This window comes from Geotrypetes seraphini, chromosome 5, assembly GCF_902459505.1.
Source record: "Geotrypetes seraphini chromosome 5, aGeoSer1.1, whole genome shotgun sequence".
NCBI lineage: Eukaryota > Metazoa > Chordata > Amphibia > Gymnophiona > Dermophiidae > Geotrypetes > Geotrypetes seraphini.
In genome coordinates this window covers 221,927,792-221,945,583 of record NC_047088.1, presented here as the reverse complement: position 1 = coordinate 221,945,583, position 17,792 = coordinate 221,927,792, and the positions used below count along the sequence as shown (strand labels likewise).

Below are 17,792 nucleotides of genomic sequence, written 5' to 3'. Positions count from 1 at the left end.
AGCACCTCCAAGAGTTAACTGAAAGGTTTTTCATCTATTGATAATTTTGGCAATACTGCTGCTTCCAAGCCATTCCACCCAAAATTAAGCTTTAAGACCCTGATTCTATAAATGGCACCTATTAGTAGGCGCCAAGATCAGAACACCTACCGAGTTAGGCGCCTAATTTAAATTTTGGGGGGGTTAATTGAGGCTGATAAATGAAAACACCATTACAAACCAATTATAAACAATTTAAAAACTTAATTTTCTGGTAGGTGCCTAACTCAGTAGGCACCATATAGGTAGGGTTGCCAGATGTCTGGATTTCCCTGGACATGTCCAGGTTTTGAAAAGCTTCCCGTCAAAATCGCATCGGGAAGGAGCATCCGCGGATGCAACGTGGTGACGTCAACTGCACATGTGCGTGTGCGTGACATCATTGCATCACAAGCACGCATATACGGATGCATCTGGGGGTGGGGCTGGGGGCAGAATGGGGCATGACACAGGTGGAGTGGGGCGGAACTGGGTTGGCCTGGAAGCCTGGCCATGGGTCCGGATTTTCCTTTGGGAAAATCTGGTAACCCTACATGTAGGTGTCTGCACCAAAGTGCCTACCAGAAAAGTAGGTGTGGTTAGGGGGTGGAGGGTGGGTGTAGATTGAGTTAGGTGCTAGTATTTTAGACCAAGAAAACCTATTGGTGCCTAATTCGATTTAGTTACTGCTAGGTGTGTTTCTAGAAAGAGAGCCTGCTACAGTAGGTGCCTGCAAAACAGGCGCTTTCCACGTGTCAATCACTGTTAGGCACCGCATCCAGCATCACATCTATTTTTTGTACAGATGCCTTAAATGTAGGCAGGAGTTACGTTACTCTGCTGGTTTTCTGAAGATCCTGCTGCAGAAAATTATATTTTAGTATGCACTTTGGTAGTGTTTAGGTATCATTTAGGTTTATCTATGATTTTTTTGTATGACTGATGTGGTAAAAAATTAAATAAGGAGTGATCTGTTAAATTTAGGCCAGCATTTTACAGGTTTACATTTAAGGTGTCTGACTCATGCCTACAGAAGCGCCTAGGCATGCCTATGGACACCTAAGACCTCTTTCAGCATAAGCCTTAAGCATCTATCTAAGTCTAACCAAGAAAAGCCTTCAAAGACTTCAATGCATCCAGAACACTGCAGCTAGGTTGATCTTTGCAAAAAGTAAATTTGAACTTGTTTCCCCGCTTCTGTCAAAACTTCACTGGCTTCCAGTAATTTCTAGGGTTCACTTTAAATGTGCCTGCCTAACATTCAAGATCCTACATGGCACTCTTCCTCCCCTAATTCCACTTTCTTGGAATTCTTCAAGACCTGACACTACTAGATCCACCCAAAAACTTAAACTATCTTTCCCCTCGTTAAAAGGCATCATCTATGCGGCACAATTAGGGAAATCTCTTTTTTTCAAAATCACTGAGCTTTGGAATAACCTTCCTGCCTTGCTGCGGAATCTGGGCTCCTTCCAACTATTCCAAAAGCATCTGAAAACTTGGCTGTTCTCAAATATGTAATTCTCACAACCCTTTATAATCACTAATTCTTATTATGTCTTTCCTTCCTTATATTAAGTTCCTGTAACCGTGCCGAGCTCTATCTTTATGGAGAGTATGCGTTATATAAATTTAAAGTTTAGTTTAGTTTACATACATTGTAGACATTATTCACTGCATTGATTTTTTTAAAAATGTGAGTCCCGATTAGACAGCGGTAGGACACCGACCACCGTCTACAATCGGGATACCGTTTTGAGAATCAGACCCACAGTACCTAACTATGAATGACATATGGTAGGTATTATTTTCGTAGGCACCTTCTCTGTTAGGAACCATTTATAGAATCAGGCCCTACGTGTAAGCTTTAGACATTTGCTGAAGTAATGCTAAGGCAAAAAGGATGCTTACATTACTCTGGCACTTTGCGACATCCATGGCATGTTTCACTTCTGGTGGCTCCATCATAATAGAATAATTAGACTTTCCTCTCTCCTTCTCAAACTTCTTCTTATAATTTTTCTAATTAAAGCAAAGAAACAGAAAGTTATACAAATCAAGAATTACATGGAGGCATGGTTCTTTCTTATTAGTGATTGGCAAAGCTTTTGATAACATTTCTGTACATTTCCCTAGAAATGGGATGTTAGATACTGACCAGTGACTTTCCAGCTTGTTCTGGTCAAGGTTATTCTTTTTTTTTTTTTTTTTTAGCAGAGGTTGCACCACAGCCGTTTTTAATGATGTTGGTAGCTGCCCATTCATAAATTAGTCGGAGCCAAAGGTTTTATGAAAAATGAATGAAGTTCAAAAAGTTTCACAAATTCAAGCGATGCACAGTGTTCATTCTCTATGGGACAAAGTCAATTTTCTCCTACGCCACGTTAAATGAGAATCAGCAAATTCTCCAGATATCTGGATAAAGACTTTACAGGCAACGGTGCTTAATCTTAAGATATTAGGCCTCTCACCTTCCCCCTTTACACCTAACTCTTTAATCTCTCCACTGTAGTTCCTCTCTCATCTTTCTTCCTGTAAACCGTGCCGAGCTCCGCATTCGTGGAAATGGTGCGGTATATAAACCCAAGGTTTAGTTTAGTTTAGTTTAGTTTAGATCCTTTTACTAACCTTCAGTAGCGGCTGTTGTGGTAATCACTTTAAAGCCCATAGGGATTTAATAAGCGTCTTAGGGCTCCTTTTATCAAGCCGCGCTAGCGGGGTTAGCGCGCGTGACTTTTAATCACGGGCTAAACCCCGAGCTGGCCAAAAACTACCGCCTGCTCAAGGCAGGCATTAGCGGCTAGCATGGCCGGTGGTTTAACGTGCGCTATTATGCACGCTAAACCGCTAGTGCAGCTTGATAAAAGGAGCCCTTAGTGTTTGCCGAATGGCAGCCGCTACCGCTGCTTTGTAAAAGGGAGGGTTGGTCAAGGTTGAGGTAGATGATGGCTTCTTATACATTTATAAACGGGCAGAAGCAACATGAAAGCCTTGTGTAAATGAAAAATAAGCATAGCTAAATGTACATTGTAAGTTAATGATTTTGTAATAACTCGTAGTATTAACATGTAACAAAAACTGCTCTCCTCTTTTTCATTTGTAAGAAACTGAAAAACTGTATTTCAATAAAAATAAAGATTTTTTTTTTTAAATGATATCATTTAAATTATTATGTTCATATTACCATAAGTTATCTAGTATTATAATGTATATAAATTAAAGTCATTTACCTCACTAAGTATCTTGGTCACCTCTTTGACATGTGCTGTTTGCTGGGTTTCTGGTAGGGTGGTGAAAGAAGGAAACGGAAGCAGCTTTTTACCCTCCTTCTTGTATTTAGTCTGTTGGAAATATAAAATTCATTTTAGGAAGCAATATGCCAGAGCCCTCAGTTCCCTGTACAAATCCATTAACTAAACATGTAAGACATTAATTATGCCATTTTTTGCCCCTTTGTTCCCACATTTAGAAATGCCAAAGTTGAAGCCTCATTGTGCCGGAGCTTTCCTAGTGAAATGGGTACGGGCAAATGTAGAGAGAGAAATGGCAGAGTGGGTGGGACACATAAAGGACAGTAGGTAACTCGTAATTGGAAAAATTATGATCGCCTCAATTTTCCTTTTAGGTGGGCGAATTTATGCTCCAGCTATAGGTATGAAAAAATGAATGCTGACATATTTTTGGCATAGTAATTTATTTGAACTGGTTTGGGGCCCATTGACATCTTTTATTATTTCATTATTTCATTTTTTGTCTTTAATTTTTGTATATTTCCACACATATCCAGGAAAGGGTGAGAGGGTGGGGGAGGGGGCTATTTCTATCTTAATCTTAGCCCTTTGAGTATATGCATCCAGGGTGGGTGGGAGGTGGGTGGGTTTACATTACTATTTTAAATAGGGAAAGATTATTGAAAGAATCTATATATTTGTGTTTTTATTGATTAGTCATTGGGTGGGTGGGATTAAATGGTTGCTCATGTATGTCTGTAAGATGAATGTGCTTTTCTTGATTTATTATATGTTTATATTCTTGTGTATTGCACTGTTAATATTTGGAAAATCAATAAATAATTTTTTTTTTTTTTTTAAAAAGGACAATAGGTAGGGCAGGAGGTGGAAATGAAAACCAAGTGGGAGAGTGCATACGGTTTGTCCTGCTAAAAACAAATACATTTTTGACAGCTCTTAATCCCTTCCCTGATGTTCTTCCCTATTTATGTGCTTTTCTAGAAAATTGTAGTTCTTCCTTTTTATCCTCCTCAATATGTTTGACTTTGGGTATTGTCTGTCATCTATATGTTTTAAGATGCCTATTTTTTACATTGTAAATCGCTTAGAAATTTCTTATAAATGTTTTTATCAAATTTTAACAAAACTTGAAACTTGCTATTAATCTAGTGAGTACAACCCAATTTTATCTGGCCCAATATCTTTTTCTTACCCATCTTGTCCTAACTACACATGTCCAATCTGCCATCTTTAAAGAAATCTAATTTATATTGTATGTTATATTTCTGTTTTATGAATATTCTCCAGTGCTCCCTATTATGATGTTTTATTTGTATTATGCTGACATTATGGTGCTTGCTTTTGTATGCCATTTACGTTTTTGTACTTCCGTAGACCAGCACTTAGATGTCTATAATGCATGGATGTCTAAATTCACATTTTACAAAGTCAGGAAATAGACTTCTAAACCTGAAATGTTCAAATGGGGATGTGGTCTGGGCATATTTTGGGTGGGCTAGGGCAGACCCAAAAAATAGATGTTTTACTACCTATTTCAGAAGGAGAATGAACATCTATGCCCCCCAAAATTGACGTTGGGCTTTAGACCTATTACCCCCACACATCCAGGTTTCAGAAAAGAACTCCACTCCACTGGAGGATATGGAAAGTCACTTCCTTCATCCTCCAGTGGTTGATGTCCCCTCCAAAAGTGAAACTGGCAAGGGATACTGGGTTCTGTGACAGTTCTGGGAGAAATAATGTCTAATAAACTTGATAAAACTTGATAAACTTGATTTCTAAAATGGCTGACATAACGGTTTATGTTCCAGCACATAAATGTCAATGTTGTCATTTCATAACACAGACATTGCATGTTCCTGTATTGCCCCATTAAAATTTAGACATCTGTTTTTCTAAAATGGATGTTCATGCTCAACCTCATTGGCACAAGAAGGTCCATTTTACCATGTACATTAGAACAGGTTCTGTCTGAAGAAGTTTGCAATATGGCATTGTATAGGTGCTCGTTCACTAACTATATCCCATTCAAGTATTATAGACCTTTGACAAGGCCTCGATGGTAGGCAAAACGGGTCCTGTCGGGGATGGGGATTGATTGAACCGTCATTTTGCCCTTTGAATGACTAATGCCGTCAGGTGCTGATTAAGATAAGTCCCACTTTGACTTGTTGCTATTTTGCACTGATCATTAAAAATATGAATATTTAAAAAAATTGTAAAAATTTAAAAAGATATTTGTTCAATATTAAGGAAGAGTTTGTTTAAAACTACTAATGGAAGAATTATTATGAGTCACATTGTGGTTGAATCGAGAGGTTTTTTTAGGTCTATGAAAGAAACCGGAATCCCAGTTCATGCAGACTTATTTTATCCCTTGAGGATTGTTTGCAGGGTTACTGAGACCTTTTTCCTCTCAATAGAAAAGTATTAATCTTTCACTGGTTCAGGGGATCATATTTTCAGCTTGTTATGTGCCGGTATATTAAGCCAGGGTTTTGTTGGCCTAATATACCAGCATCTAAGTCAATCCACATCCAAACTCTGCCCCCTAAGCACACCCACTTTTCATGTAGGCGCTAGTAAAGACAGGGCAGGATTAACCAATAGGCCAAGTAGGCACGTGCCTAGGGCCCGAAATGGTCACGGGGCCCGATGAAGGAGGGCATCAATATTGTTTTTTCCAAATGGCAATGGGCCCCTCCAGCATCGATTGGCAACGCGGGCCCCTCCCAATCGGCAACGCAGCCCCCTCATCGACGGAAAGTAAGACAAGCAAGCAACGCGGGAAAGAAAGGCAATGGGAACTGTAATTGTGCAAGCGGCACTGCTTGCCCAAAGCTTCCCTCTGACGCAACTTCCTGTTTCCACCTGGGCGCATGGTGGCGTGGGGCGGAGCAGGGGGCCCAGTGTACTTGCATGCCTAGAGGCCCTTGACGAATTAATCCTGCCCTGGGTATAGATGCCTACCACGAAATGGTAGGCGCCTACCACTAATTAATTTTTTAAAATTGTTTTTTAATGGCGCTTTCAATTATCAGCACCAATTAAGTCGATTAAAAAAAATTAAGTTAGGTGCCTATATCGATAGGCACCCTGATATAGGCGCCTACTAGTATTTATATACCATAGTACACAGAAACTTTTTGCATTTGATTACAATATTTTGCAAACACCCACCTTCCGTCAAATATTACAGTATTATTCTATTACCTCTGATGCAAGAGAGCTGGCAGATTTAGCATGGATTATCTGAGGTGTGTCTGGAACAGCCTCAAAGGCTCCCCGATAGGTTCCCTTCTCATACCGTTCTTTGTATTTCACCTAGAAAAGAATTTGGGGTAATGGGTTAAATAAACTTGTTAAGTCCTCATCTATAATATTCATACAGCCTTCTTTACATATGAAATTTACCCAGCATTGTTTTCCATTTCTCTTGGTTTCTAATGAAAAAGCTCAGAGCATATTGGTTTTATTTACCCAGTAATGGGATAATTCTAAAAGCACCGCCTACTTTAAGTGGCAGGACAGTGTGTACATGCTGGTATTCTAGTCATTTTTAATGTGTACATGACCTCTTATAGAATACCGATGAGTGGATTTAGAAAAGGTACAGAGAAGAGGGACGAAAATGATAAAAAGTTTGGGATGACTTCCTTGAGGAGAGGCAAAAGCAGCTAGGCTCTTCAGCTTGGAGAAGAGACGGCTCAGGTGTGATATGGTAGAGGTCTATAAAATACTGAATGGAGTGGAAAGGGTAGATGTGAAATGCTTGTTCTCTCTTTCCCAAAATACTAGGACTAGGGGGCATGTGATGAAGATACTAAGTAGTAGATTTAAACCTGAGAAACAAACCTGAGAAAATATTTCTTCACAAAACGTGTAATTAAACTCTGGAATACATTGCCGGAGAATGTGGTGAAATCAGTTAGCTTATCGGGGTTTACAAAAGGCTTGGATAATTCCCTAAAAAGAGACGTCCATAGGCCATTATTGAGATGGCTCGGGAAAATCCACTGCTTATTTCTAGGATAAGCAGCATAAAATCTGGTTTACTACTTGGGATCTAGCTAGGTACTTGGGACCTGGGTTGGCCACTTTTGGAAACAGGATACTGGGCTTGATGGACCTGTGGTCTGTCCCAGTATGGGCAGCTCTTATGTTCTTATGTACCTCTAGATTCTATAAATGGCACACAAATTTACACACAAAATTGTGCACTATTTTGAGATATGCGCTATTCTTATTCAGTCAGTAAGCATCATTACTGTACAATGATGGGAATCCTTCTTCCCCAGGGTCTGTAAATGCTTCTCTTATAACATCCCCCTGTCTACTGCAAAACACTCACATCACTATTCATTTCTGCATTCTTTAGCGCCAATACAGTGTTCTTATCATCGGTGACAGAGAGCTTGCATCCCTTGAGGAACTCTCTGTCCAGCTTATACTCGTACTGCAAGAGAGGAGAAAAAATTTACCCATGAATCGATACAGTTCATAAAAAAATGGAAATGATTGACGAATGACCTTATTATGTGACCTCACTGCGTGATTTGCTGTAGTAAATTATGGGGCCATTTACTAAGAGGCGTTGAAATCCAGGCAGATTTACTACAGCCTATTTTCAAAGCTTTTTCTTTTTTTTCTAGGTTGTGCAAAAAAATTAGGGCCTCTTTTTCAAGCTGAATAGTGCGGCCCACGTGGTAAATGTACTGAAGTCCTTAGGGATTGAATGGGCTTCGGTGCATTTGCTACGTGGCACTGGCTACCGCGGCTTGATAAAAGAGGCCTTTAATGCAGGAGCATTCGCCACCTGTTATTTAGGAGGTGCTCCAAGTTCCCATGTTATCCCGTTAGAATGCGTTAATTAGAACACGTTAGTTCAGGGGTAGGGAACTCCGGTCCTCGAGAGCCGTATTCCAGTCGGGTTTTCAGGATTTCCCCAATGAATATGCATTGAAAGCAGTGCATGCAAATAGATCTCATGCCTATTCATTGGGGAAATCCTGAAAACCCGACTGGAATACGGCTCTCAAGGACCGGAGTGCCCTACCTCTGCGCTAGTTGGATATTGCTTCCATGTCCATTCCCCATCCATGACATGTCCGCTGCAAATAATATTTTTTTTAAATAGCTAACATGCGACTGTACGCATGCTAACAGTCAAAATAAGGCAAAACACATTGCACAGTCTGTGTCTGTATATGGCCGTTTGGTGGAGGATGGGCTGGGGAGGGCTTCAATGGCTGGGAGGGTGTAGATGGGCTGGAGTAAGTCTTAACAGAGATTTCGGCAGTTGGAACCCAAGCACAGTACAGGGTAAAGCTTTGGATTCTTGCCCAGAAATAGCTAAGAAGAAAAAATTAAAAAATTTAAATTGAATCAGGTTGGGCAGACTGGATGGACCATTCGGGTCTTTATCTGCCGTCATCTACTATGTTACTATGTTAATGCATTTTGTGGTGCACTTTTCGTCATGCATTAAGCACATGTTATGGAATAACGTCTTCAGTAAAAGGGCCCTCATATTACATATACCATACTTTGTATTGTTATTTGAATATTTTTACTGCTGTAATGGTCTATTGCCTATGTTTGACTTAGGGCTCCTTTGATTACCGTGCGCTAGCGTTTTTAGCGCACGCTAAAGATTAGCGTGTGCTAACCACGCCCTAAACGAAAAATACTAACCCAAGCTCTACGGAGGCGTTAGCGTTTAGTGTGCTAAAACCGCTAGCGTACCTTAGTAAAAGGAGCCCTTATTCTTGCTGTATACAGCATTGAGTGAATTTCTTCAAAATGACTGTAAATAAATTCTAATAAATAAATCAAAATAAATATGTAATTTTATAGCAGCACTACTACACCAATTTGCCTATTTCCTGATTCCTGTTTTCTGTCTTCTTTTAATTCTTAGGACCCCTTTTGTGTTAGGGTTCTTATATTTATTACATTTTTGTGCTTTTCAAATCACAATCTATTCCCATCCTTTTGTGTCTTCCCCTCCCTTTGCCTTTCTAATTTTTTTTTATTACGATGGAACTATGGAACCCTTTCCCCCTTTTCCTCCTGGCTTCATGTTAGTTATGTTGAGTCTATGATATCCCCATAGTTTTAATAGAGCTGGTTATTATTTTTTTTTAATCCTTTTTACTATTATTTCATTCTAAACCATTTAAATATCTATGATAGATGGTTTATCAAGTAATAATAAACTTGAAACTTTATTAAAGGCGTAAACTCTTTGTTTTAAAAATTCTCTTTCCCTACACTCATTCTTTCCTGATTTATGATCCATTTAATGCCACATGTGTTTCTGATAAACACAACACAGCAGCACACCATTTTACTTAGCTTCATAGCGATGGAAGTGATTTATTGTGAAGAGTCCTCAGCCTCTTTAATTACTAACATCTCCTCAGGAAATAACACTGGAGTTGTGTTAGTTCCAGCTGAACTTGCTAGTGGTGGTACTCTAAGAAAACTATCCATACATTTTAAACATTTAACATAGCAGAAGCAAATATTTATATAGATATATAGATATAGACAGACAGTCCCCAGGTTACAAACGAGTTACATTTTTAAAGCTGTTCTTAAGTCAAGTTTGTATGTAACTCAGAGCTTGTAGATTTTAAGGTTCCTGCTACTTACCTCTACTCCCAGCTGACAAAAAGACAGTGTTCCCTCTAAGGTACCCTCCAGATCACATCACATGAATATAATCAAAGCGTTGAATATTCTCTCAAAAGCAGATAAATATTATAGATATTTTGCCTAGTATACTCTCTAAGGCAGGGGTGTCCAATGTCGGTCCTCGAGGGCCGCAGTCCAGTCGGATTTTCTGGATTTCCCCAATGAATATACATGAGGTCTATTTGCATGCACTGCTTTCATTGTATGCTAATAGATCTCATGCATATTCATTGGGGAAATCCTGAAAACCCGACTGGATTGCGGCCCTCGAGGACCGACTTTGGACACCCCTGCTCTAAGGTATAGCATGCACTTCCCCACACTGTTCTTAATCTGTTGCAAGAGAAGTGCAGGAGTCTATGCCACTGGAAATACTGCTCAGTGAAATCAAATTAAGCCACACCCATGTTCTTAAGTACGAGTCATACTTAAGTCGAGCGTCTGTAACTTGGGGACTGCCTGTATATATAAATATAAATAAACGTATTGCAGTCAAGGTTTCTAAGGATTTCTTTTCCCTGTTTAATCTATAAAGAGTATCACTGTCACAACCTCTTTTAATCTTCCTTACATCACTTTGTTGCAGAGACGTCTTGGCATTGTGGACAAAATCAGGCCTGTCTGCCGTCCATATCCAATGGGCCTTAGTTGCCTCATATTTCGTCTTGTAGTCCAGCTGTAGGAGCAAAAGAAAGTTTATTTTAGTGCTAGATTGTGCCAGATTATTCTAAATTATGCCAGTTTCAGCATGGGAGGGCTTCACTCTCTTTCTAGATCCAACGTAATAACGGCTGGATTCAGTATTGGTGCCAAAAGTTAGGGCATCTGAGGCATCTGACCATTCCCCTCTTTAAGACCACCCTGTAAGAACAGACACCTCAATGGCTGCACTGCGTAGTGCTCAAAGCTCACAGATATGAACTCTAAATTTAAACCAAAACAGGTAATGAGCTCATAGCAGTCAAGTTGACGAAGACCTATAGTAGTCTTTGGCCACAAAGAGACATGGAAACATGAAGGCAGATATAGACCATATGGCTCATTTGGTCTGCCCATCCATGCTGTCTATAATCCCTTCCTCTCCCTTAAATATCTTATGTTCCAAGCTTCTTGAATTCACATACAGACTTTGTCTCCACCATCATCACTAGGAGACTAGTCCATAAATTCACCATCCTTTCCATGAATAAGGATTTCTTCAGATACTCCTGAATATGTCCCCTTTCACCTTCATCCTATGCCCCCTCTTTCCAGAGCTTCCTATCAGTGACTTTAGTGGCTTACCTTGGCCACTCACCACCCATACCATCCAGTTTTCTAACAGGAAAAGTCCCCTCATATTAGGCTACATGGAGTTTTCAAGGGAGTTCCCCATAGAAATATTTCCTTTGAAAATTATCTTCCACAGAGAGAACTATCCAAGCTGTGTATAGCATAGGTAATTTCTCCCACAAAGGGTGAAGGCATGCTCCTAGGTTAACGCCCATTGACCCACAGAAATTCCTTTGCATATTGTCCTCTTATTAAGCATTTTTCCAGACACAGATAGAGAAAGCCTTCTGAAAGGAAGAGTGCAGGCTATTCATGAGATTGAGTATTATTAATTGCATTGCAATGTATTTATCTTAAACTAAAATACTGCACTAACCTCCCTTTTACAAAACCGTAGCCTGGTTTTTAGTGCCGGCCATGGTAGTAATAGCTCCGACACTCATAGAATTCCTAAAATATACTTAACTAAACAACATTCAAAATATATGCAAGATACAATAATTTAAGATAAGAGTCAGCCCTCCCTTTATGGTGGTCTGATGTAAGAGTACATTATTTCCCTCTTTTAATTTAATTTAATGTGGTGTCTTATATACCGCTAAATCTCCCAAAGGATTCAAAGCAGTTTACAAAACAATTAAATTGACTTAAGGAATGGCCACAAATCTAATCAGGTACTTTGAATTTCTTTCTCTGTCCCAACAGGTTCACAATCTAACTATAGTACCTATGGAATAATTACTTACAATTACCTATATAAAGAGAAGGATTGGGGAAAAAGATAATATCATAAATTCAATATTATAGGTGCGTAAAATACACAACAGAAGGGAAACCTTCAATATCAAAGAACCCCAAAGAAAAATCCAGAAAATAAAAGCAGGAAAAAAAATAGCAAAATTAAACCAGCCCAACAAAAATAAAGCAAAAATAAAATAAAAATAAACCCCAGTTGCAAAATTGGCACCTGGCACATGTTGCCCCCCACCCAACCTCTTATTACATCTGCAAATACCACAAAGACTCATTGCTCTTCGACAAAATGTGGATTTATTAATGGCCGCAGCCGTAAATGCCCTACTACAAATATCTGCATACAGCAAATACCAACATACCAAAACGTTAACCATGAACATTTCCGATGCCAATGCATACCATCATAGTTATTCGCAATGAACATTTTATATACCATAGCACAGCATCATATCACTGCATCTCAGTTCTTATAACCATCGACTCATCCGTGGATTGCCCAGCATATCTGGCTGGGCTACTGTCGTTCTTGTAGGAGAGCCGTTCAAGCTGCCCCCGCTTTCTCCCTATTCCGTTCAAGGAAGGGCCATTCACCTGTCGGTTGTTGAAGTCCTGCCACACGGCCTCAACTTCCAAGCAGGGAGACAAGCCTCTGAGTGATTAACTCACTTGCTTCTGCAAGACTATATGTTGCCACTTCTTTTGCTATCAACAAATGTTACGCAGTGTTCTTTCTTATCTGTATGCTGTGTCTATGACTCCGCTATGATATTTCCGCCGCTGTTGCATATATGGCTGCGACTGGTTTTCCCTTGGGGCGGGAGGAAGGGAAATGCCGCAATGCTCCCATGGCAAGGCCAAACTGTAACTTCCGCCTCAGTTCGGGTCGCCTCACCCTCACTCGCCCCGCCCTTTGCGCCTAATTCCCTGTCCCTAATTGGCCCCCTGTGCCTGTATCCCCCTGCCCCCATTTTCCCACCCCCCTCCCCACCCCTTTTGCCCTTTCCCTCCCCGGGCAACAGCCTCGGCCCTTTTGTCACCACTGCCCCTCCCTATATGGTGGGGCGCTTGTCTTTTCTCACTACCCTCATTCTCAGTCAGCTACTAGTTTCATATCCGCAATCAAGCCAAGCCAGCCTGGGGTGGTACCACAAAAGCGACTCATCTGTTTCAATTTCCCTGCTCCCGAAAGGCTGGAACCAAACGCTGCAGCTTCGCCAGCCCGCTCTGAGATGGAAGAACGAAGAGAGGTGGACCGTTCTCCCGTGCATGGGACTCCAGAAGAAGTCGTGGGCTGGGAGCTGGATGCAAACGGAGGCTCTGGGCTGAAAGCTGGGCGTAAGAGGCATTCTCCATGCATTTAGGGCAGCGCCAGTGTTGTTTCACTTCTTTTTCTTCTGTAGTATTTGATATGTTCTGAGTTGCCTTAAATACATGTTTTCTGCTTGTATATATTGCTTCAAAGTTCATAAATAATAATAGCCAGCTATCGACTATAACATGCTTCACACAAGAAATATCTAATTTCAGAGAGGACTTCCAAACGAGGGAACAGGAGGAGGCATGCAATGATATGATTAAGAAGGAAGCTTACGTTGCTGATGAATTTGTAGGCCTTCTTGGCAGCCTTTATCTCGACAGCATCTGGTACAAGGTTGCACTGACCTTTGCTCCTCACATACAGTTCTTTGTATTTCAGCTGTAGAAAGAAATCACATTCAGACTATTTCTTAGATGGGTTTCAGGAGAAAACCAAGAAGAGAGGTTAATAGTTGAGAATAGACCGACCTTTCAGTTTTAAGGCGTGTGCAGTGTCTTAACTGGCACAACAAGTTAACTTGCTATTTCTTCGTTTATAGAACAGGAAAGCAATGCTTTACAACAGGGCTGCCCAAGTCCAGTCCTCAAGATCTATTGGCAGGCCAGGTTTTCTGGATATCCACAATGAACATGGATGAGGGAGACTTGCATACCAAGAAGGCAGTGCAGGCAAATCTCTCTCATGCATATTCATTGTGAATATCCAGAAAACCTGGCCTGCCAGTAGATCTGGAGGACCGGACTTGGGCAGCCCTGCTATACAACCTCAGTAGGGCATACAGTGCTTTAGGAGGCCTTTCACTAAAGTGTTGCAAAATCTGAGCTTAAAATGTTTTAACCTTTGGACTTTTCTGCACACCAAGACCAGATTTAAGGCAGCACTTGTAGGGGGGTTTATTTAAAAATTTTATTGAAGATTAATAATAATAATAATAATAATTTTATTTCTTGTATACTGCCCTGCCATTACGGTAGTTCTCGGCGGTTCACAACAGTAGATAAATATAATCGTATATACATTTCTATGGGCAGAATTATACATCATGGTTAAAATACAACTTAAACATACTAGTATTATGTATTAATGTTATTTTTTGTTGTTGTTGAGTTTGTTAACTACCTAGAAGCCACTCATGGCTTTTCAAGGTACATTAAGCCACGTAAATAAATAATGAAATACATTAGTGCATGACATTTGCGTAAAGTTAATGTGAAAGCTCTTACCATCTCCTATAGGAGGCGCTAACCCTGCATTATCCACTTAGCATGTGCTACTCAGAATGTGCTAGCAGGATAAAACAGGAATGTCTACTCTCCACTCATAACACACCACCACCAAAAATATTTAAAATAAAATCACTACTACGCTAGTTAGCATGTGCACAGTAAGGAGAAATTCATCAAGCAGTGTGAGGGCTTTAAATTGCGGTATTTGGCCCTTAACAGGACTTAAATGCTCCCAACACTGCCCGACTAAAATTACTGTGATAATATTTAAGTTGCCGTGGGTTAAGCAGTAATGAGATACAAAACCTGCAAATGTATCTTTTGCACCTCATTACTACCCTGCTATGACATTGCAAGTTGTTTTAGGCCCCAAAACCACCCCAGCTTTTTGCTGGAGATTTCATAGCCCTGGAGAATTAGGCTGCAAAGCTGTGCCCCATTACACCCAGGCTGGAAGACCTCCCCAGCACAAGACCTCCCCCTAGCTGAAACCTCCTGCCCTCTCCCCCCCCCCCACCCCCCAGGAGCTATCTTTGAGGGACATCTCATATACTGTCAGACTGAAAAAGCTGGGGCTTTTCTCGCTGGAAAAGCGACGACTTAGAGGAGACGTGATAGAAACCTTCAAGATCATGAAGGGCATAGAAAAAGTGGATAGGGACAGATTTTTCAAACTATGGGGAACCACAAGTACAAGGGGACACTCAGAGAAATTGAAAGGGGAGAGGTTTAGAACAAACGCCAGGAAATTCTTTTTCACCCAGAGGGTGGTGGATACATGGAACGCGCTACCGGAGGATGTGATAAACAGAAGTACGCTACAGGGCTTCAAAGAAGGTCTGGACAGGTACCTGGAGGACAAAGGGATAGAGGGGTACAGATAAGAGTAGAGGTAAGGTTATAGGGATAGGATTAGAGATAATTTATAAAATTAGTCAGAGACTACTGTTCAGGCAGTGGGCCTGATGGGCCGCCGCGGGAGCGGACCGCTGGGCGAGATGGACCTCTGGTCTGCCCCAGCGGAGGCAACTTCTTATGTTCTTATGTTCTACTGGTTGTCCGGGAGTGGGTGGGTGCCTTCAGGCAGGCCCGAGGCCCAGTCACTCCTGACAGTCCAGTCCCTTCAGTAAAATTGTGTGACTACCGCTAGGGGTCTTGAGTTATGAGACAATTTGTGCTGTGAGGGGGACCCTGTTCTTCTGACGTGGAAATAATACTGCGTGACAAATGGCTTACATGTAGTATCATTCTTTTAAAATGGGATTCAGCAACCTATGAAACTGAGATCCCGCAAGTTCTTGAATCCAAACCTTGATGAATTCCCCTCTAAAACACGGTAAAATGTTTTAACGCATTTCTGTGATAGTATGTTCTCGTGCACTAGAAAAAAGGCCTCTTAATTTTGGAGTCTTTTAAGGAATCATATTTGGGTGCAGGACATTGTAGAAAATATGATTCTCCTAAATAGATTATGTTTGTAAATATGAATTTGGCTATTTTAAGTCTGAAATCCATGGTGACTCAGTGATGGATTTGTTGCTTCAAGGAGTGACATTTTAAAAAGAAACAAAAACATTTAGCAGTAAAAGTTATGTTAATAACTAGGGAAAGGGTTTGTGAAATTGAAAGTATGTGGAAGCATTTTCAGACATTTTTGTACATAGAACAAGTCTTAATATTGGAAATGTCTTGTTATAAAATTACTGTGTGTATATATATATATATATATAGGTAAAGAGGTGCAGAATGCCATTTCACACAAACTTTTACCGCTGGTGAGGAATTTCCACGAAGACAGTTCTGGAAGGGTTTGGGTTTATATGCATACTTTAGGATTTTCCAAAATATGGCATACATTTCATTTTAGTGGGGTGATGTGCAAAGGGAAAATACAGCTTTCCTTGAAAATACATGTATTGTCTGCACAAGTGAAGACGCCAATTATAAAATTACAAAATTTCTCTGTGAGTCAACAGGGAAAGGTACTGAGTCTCTGAGACATAAAACTAGCCCCCCTCCTTTACTAAAGCGTAGCGCGGGTTTTGGCGCCGGCAGCAGCGGTAACTGCTCCGACGCACATAGAATTCCTAGGAGCATCAGAGCAGTTACTGCCGCTGCCGGCGCTAAAACCCACGCTAGGCGTTAGTAAAGGAAGGGGTACATTTAGGGGTCCTTTTACAAAAGCGTGCTAAGTGTTTTAGCATGCGCTAAATATTATCACGTGCTAAACGCTAATGCGTGCATGTTAGTCTATGGACGTGTTAGCGGTTAGCGCGCGCATATATTTAGCGAGCTCTAAAACGTCTAAAGCACCTTTGTAAAATAGGGGGTTAGATGATCAAGGTAAGACTACGATTATTAGATTAAAATAATGTTCTTAAACTAGACTTTGTAAATGGTTCTAGTTTATTTAGCTACCATAAAAAAAAGTAAGCATTAGCATCTATGAGACAGACTTGGTTTTTCTTATTGCATAGATCTTTTTGGATCCCGGTTAGTTTGCAAAGGTTGGATAGTTCTAAATCTAATAGATGCTGGCATTGTCAACTTGATATAGGGATGTTGGATCATTTGCTTTATTATTGCCCTTTGATACTCAACTTCTGGAAATCCATTTGGGGTCAAATTATTACGATATTGGAAGTTCCTTTATCACTATCATATGATATAATATTATTTGGAACGATATTATTAACCAAGAAACCTAAATGCAAATCAGAATAAATTGCTTCTCATCAGTTTTTGGTGGGAGTCCATATGTCAAATTTATAAGTTTGAAAACATTTATTCTATACAGAGGGGACACCATAGTAAATTTAAGGAAATTTGGGGCCCATTAACAAAATATTGTAAGTTATGAAATATTACTATTTCCCTTTGATTTATGAAAGATTGTTTTACACATCCATGAGGGGAGGAGAGATTTAATAACTGTATATTATTTGTTGGAATAGAGTACAGGTTGAGATATTACTTGGTTGTTCATATGTTTGCACTTTGTATTTGAATTAAAAACGAATAAAGAATTAAAAAAAAAAAATGAACACACTACATAAGAGAGAAGAAACTCAAAAAATATAAACTATATAGTGAGAGAATTGCCCGGGAACATCTGCCACATTTCAAGAGACAGCACCACATCAAATACAGTTGGGAAAAAAAGACCTCAGAAACCAGGCTCCTCTTTTGACAGTATATCATATGACAATAATATGCCGTTAAAGGAGCTGCTACAATCATACGTCAAAAAAA

General features: G+C 40.2%; 1 protein-coding gene across 23 annotated transcripts in view; it reads right to left on the bottom strand.

Annotated features, from left to right (window-relative positions):
• Positions 1 to 17,792, bottom strand: part of NEB (nebulin) — a 419,697-nt gene that overhangs the window by 67,325 nt on the left and 334,580 nt on the right. For all 23 annotated transcript variants that reach the window (XM_033944892.1, XM_033944897.1, XM_033944903.1 and 20 more), the window contains 6 exons: positions 13,588 to 13,692; positions 10,540 to 10,644; positions 7,621 to 7,725; positions 6,483 to 6,593; positions 3,249 to 3,359; positions 1,930 to 2,040 (listed from right to left, as the gene is read on the bottom strand). In XM_033944892.1, the coding sequence (XP_033800783.1) occupies positions 1,930 to 2,040; positions 3,249 to 3,359; positions 6,483 to 6,593; positions 7,621 to 7,725; positions 10,540 to 10,644; positions 13,588 to 13,692 (648 nt within the window). The remainder of the gene's footprint in view (positions 1 to 1,929; positions 2,041 to 3,248; positions 3,360 to 6,482; positions 6,594 to 7,620; positions 7,726 to 10,539; positions 10,645 to 13,587; positions 13,693 to 17,792) is intronic.